Below are 4,428 nucleotides of genomic sequence, written 5' to 3'. Positions count from 1 at the left end.
CTGCATTATGAAGTAATAGTAATTACTGCAAAGTAAAACCAGATCTTGATATTTGTGTGGGATATCTGGGTTTATATAGAAATCATTTGCAAGTTCTGTAAAACTAGAGGTGGCTGTGAATCAGCTCATACACGTGCATCATATTTATCCAACCTCTTAACAACTATTCCTTATTGCTCCAATCAGCACTAGCCAGTCTCAGTGGACTTTATATAGATGTAGTATAAAGAGCTGTGGACAAACCTCTCTTCTGCTTCACTGCAGAGTGCTCAGAGTTGAAAGCTTTCCTGGAGACCTCAACATTTAGGGGTTTTTTCCTATCCTCTCTCTTCTTCTACCACACTCCACAACAGGAGAAACTACCTTTGTTATATTCAAATGTTGCAACTGATGATTTTTGAGACTTGAACTGATGAGTCCATGAAAAGATCTCTGCCACAACAAGTTTTCTTTTTCTACAGAGTAAAAGTGGTAGCTGAGCGTTTGAAGAGAGTAGTGAATATACAGCCTTTGAAGGCAATGCTATGAAAGAAGAATCAGTCAAAAATAGACAGAAACAAAACGCATAAGACTGCCTCATTTTCTTTAGAAGCTTTTATAATCTTTTCAGAAGATCTTCTCAAAATCTGAGTAGTATCTAAATTCCAGTCCTCTTTCTGTCTGTTCAAGCAGGCAGTTGTATTCTGACTGCAGATTTGCCCGGCTGTTTGCAGCTTCATCGGCTGCTGGACACTAAAACGAGGAGAGCTCTGCAAGGCACCAGAGAAGGATGATCCTTGGGAACCTCAGTGGATTGAGTGAATTCAGACTCCTGGGTTTTTCTGGAACCTCTCCTTTACACCCTTTGCTCTTTCTAGTTTTATTATCTCTTCATTTTCTCACCTGGATGGCAAACACAGTGATAGCTTTGATAACAAACAGTGATAATCGCCTTCACACCCCGATGTATTTCTTCCTCACTCAGCTGTCCTGTTGGGATATCTGCTATTTGTCTGTCATTATCCCAAGTATTCTCGAGAACCTGATGGTGGGAACAGTGCGTATTTCCAAGACAAGATGTGCAATGCAAATATTTTCCATCCTTTTCTTTGGAGTTGCTGAGTGTTTTCTCTTGGCTGCCATGTCCCTTGATGGTTATTTTGCAGTTTGCTGCCCCTTGCATTACACAATTATCATGAGCAGCAGGGTCTGCAGAAGCCTGGTTGTTGGAGCTTACATCTGTGGAACTGCTGTGGGCTTAGTTCACACCCTCATCACCTTCAGCTCACCCTTGTGTGGTTGTGCCATTGACCATTTCTTCTGTGAGATTCAGCCTCTCCTGGACGTGCTCTGTGGCAACACTCTCCCAAGTGAAATCCAGGTCATTGTGGTGGCTGTCTTTGCTATTCTGAGTCCTTTCTCACTGGTCATTTATTCCTGTATTCCTATCGTTTCCACAATTCTTCACATGGCATCAGCTGAGAGCCAGGAGAAGGCCTTTTCCACTTGCTCCTCACAGCTCCTGGTTGTGACTGTTTTTTATGGCACTGCAGGCTCCATGTACCTGCGGCCAAAATACAGCTACTGTGCATCTGTGGATAAATTCCTCTCCCTTTCTTATTCTCTGGTGACTCCTTTATTGAATCCCATCATTTGCAGTTTGAGGAATAAGGAGGTGAAAGGAGCCCTGAAAAAAAAATGGAGAAAACCTAAGTTAGTGTGGAAATGAAATTGAAGATTTGGGTTGTTCCAGGTGTTTGTGGTGGAATTTTTCACTCTAAATTCTTGTTCAGGAAAATCAATTTCCAGATCTACTTCAGCTGTTGGGGAGGAAGGAGGGAGAAGAGTGGAGATTTTTAGCTCTAAGAGGGAGTGTTAGAAGCTATGTTAACATTTTGGAAGGGAATTTCTTCCACATACTTAAGAAATTCTTCAATAAACTTATTTTTTCCTTTTCTTTTCCTTGCTATTTTTCAAAAACTTGAAAATTGTGCTTTACATACTTCTGAATTTTTGAACCAAAGAGTAATATTCAAGAGCCTGACATTACTGAAAGAACTGAAAAGAATGAGTTTTCACCTGATTGCATTTATTTCCTGAAACTGTTTAGTAAATGTGTTGGGGGAAAGGATAGGACATAGTTCAGGCAACAATGTGGAGCCCAGGATATTATTGAGTACTGATTTTAATTCTGAGATTGTTACTGGGGCAAAAAAAAAAAAAAAAAAAAAAAAAAAAAAGAGGTGTGCAAAATTGCATTCCTGCCCCACTGCCTCAAAGATATTTCTTCAATTTTAGAGTCATTGTTTTAAACATGTTAGACCAAGTGTAGTCCTTTGAAGTACTTAACCACTGTAATCTTCTGCAACTATTAATACAACTCTTTATATTAAATGCTCAAAGCTTAAATGATATTGGAAAGATAAGGACATGCATTACTCCTTAAATTAATCCTTCATTCCTGGAAATCACTGTAAATATAAATATCATGAAAGTACATGTCCTGGTTTGAAAGACAGCTGTTTGCTAAGGAAAGCAGAAGCTTCCCTTTGGACTGAAAAATGTGATCCTTCCTTCCTTCCTTCCTTCCTTCCTTCCTTCCTTCCTTCCTTCCTTCCTTCCTTCCGATTATTAGGATTTTGAAATTAAGGGAGCTCTCAGGCAAAGATATGGGGGTAGGAATAACAGTTCTTTACTAGTGTAACTAACAAGACAAACAAGAACAACAGCAGCTATGGAATTAGCCACAAACAGACCAGTAACTCAGTCCCAGTGTTTTTTGGCTGCAGGCACCTTTTCCCTGAGCTGCAGTTCCCGGTGCTGGGGGCGGGCAGGTCCCGCAGAGCTGCAGGAGGGCTGGGGGTGATGGCAGAGCTGTCCCAGGGAGAGACAGAGAGAGATGGAGAGAGCTCTCCGCTCACGGTGTGGGTCCTGGGGCTCAGCAGAGTGCTGGAAGGTGGCAGGTTCCAGCGAGAAGGCAGCAGGGCAGGGTCCCACAGCAGTGAGGATGGCTCCCGGCGATGGCATGGCAGGAATGCAACACAGGCGGCGATCGTCCTTCTCGTCCCAACTCCAAGGGGGAAATGGGACCCAGGCCCAGCCTTCCGCTTCCTCTTCTGGATGTTTCAATCTCGCGGGGTGTCCCTCTTCTCTCTCTCCTCCCCCTTGTCACCAGGGCCCAGTCAACAGGTATCTTAGCATGACAATGGGGAAAATTCCACAGAGGGAAAAGGGAAAGAAACAACCCCCAACAGTACAGGGTTCTTAATTGGATGTCATATGAATTTTTATCTTGAGCGTTTGTAAATCCACAAAAAAATTATAAGGTATAATATTCTTTGCAGAAGCTTGACATCTTTGATTTTAATCACATCTTATTTTGGGCCAAAAAAATTTATTATAGCAGAAAATGCTGTCTCATACTTTTAATTTTTTAAATTTCAAATTCATTACAAAAAGAATGCATTGTTTTTTGTCATATTGCTTTATTGGCATTACAGTTTCTCCCCTAGTCATATATGCTAGACTCCTTACAGCAGCATTCCTAGAGAATTACACAACTGTGTGTATTATGAAAGAAGTGATGAAGAGGGGAAACCCAAGTAAAAAAAGCAGTGGGGATAAGAAAAGTGTAATTTATAAAACAAAAAAAAAACCAAATAAACAAAACCCGAACCAAACAAAAAAACAAAGGTAAAATATGGTTCAGTAAAATGAAAGTAGGCATTAAAAACCTGGGAAGTTTCAGTCTGGTAAACCACCAGGTCCAATTCTTTCTTGATTGATTATGCAAAATTTGTGAGTTCTCAAGTTTGTGGACAACACTAAATCAGAGGGAGTAGACAATGTGCCAAAGGGCCCCCATGTTTTAATGAATCCAGAGGAAGGCTGGATGAGTTCCTTGAACAGAGAGCCCAGCTCTAGGTGTCCAAACCAGGTGGGATTCAGCTGCCTCTTCATGGCTTGATTTTGGGGGAGCTGCATCCATGGATTCACACTTGCCCATCTTAAGTGTCTGGAATCTGAGCCTGAAGGATGGTTTCTATCAAAATGGAAATTAGCACTTCTAGGGCAGGGATCTTGTGCTTCAGAAGGACTCTTTGCAGATGAGTGCTGTCCTCATGGCCTGGAATAGCAGGCATGCAGAAGAACTTACAGGACTGAGTCCCCTCCAGGGGAAGCTGCGTGTTCCTGGTCTCTGCTGGGGAAGAAAGGCTGGTGGTACCTTGGACAGGATGAGAAAGCAGAGAGTCAATGATAAAAACAAAAATCAACCTCTCCTTCACTTCCTTTCTGACTGAAACTGTAAAACAAAGCTCAGAGAACTCACATTTGTGGGATCAGTATGGTGACGAGGATTTGCAAATCTCAGCTGTTTCAAGAGAGGTGTTTAGCCCTCAAGTTACCTGAAGATCTATGAACCCTGAGGCTCTGTGAATGATTTCATTT

The 4,428-nt window shown here is 41.8% G+C and overlaps 1 protein-coding gene across 1 annotated transcript; it reads left to right on the top strand.

The window, feature by feature from the left end:
* Positions 1-769: 769 nt before the first annotated feature.
* Positions 770-1,681, top strand: LOC134053044 (olfactory receptor 10C1-like; the record flags this gene model as incomplete). Its single annotated transcript, XM_062507837.1, has 1 exon — positions 770-1,681. A coding segment is annotated over exon 1 (912 nt), but the record flags the coding sequence as incomplete, so codon positions are not given.
* Positions 1,682-4,428: the final 2,747 nt, after the last annotated feature.

Source organism: Cinclus cinclus, chromosome 24 (assembly GCF_963662255.1).
Source record: "Cinclus cinclus chromosome 24, bCinCin1.1, whole genome shotgun sequence".
NCBI classification, from domain to species: domain Eukaryota; kingdom Metazoa; phylum Chordata; class Aves; order Passeriformes; family Cinclidae; genus Cinclus; species Cinclus cinclus.
The sequence above is the reverse complement of the archived record's forward strand: the minus strand, read 5'-3'. Positions and strand labels throughout refer to the sequence as shown.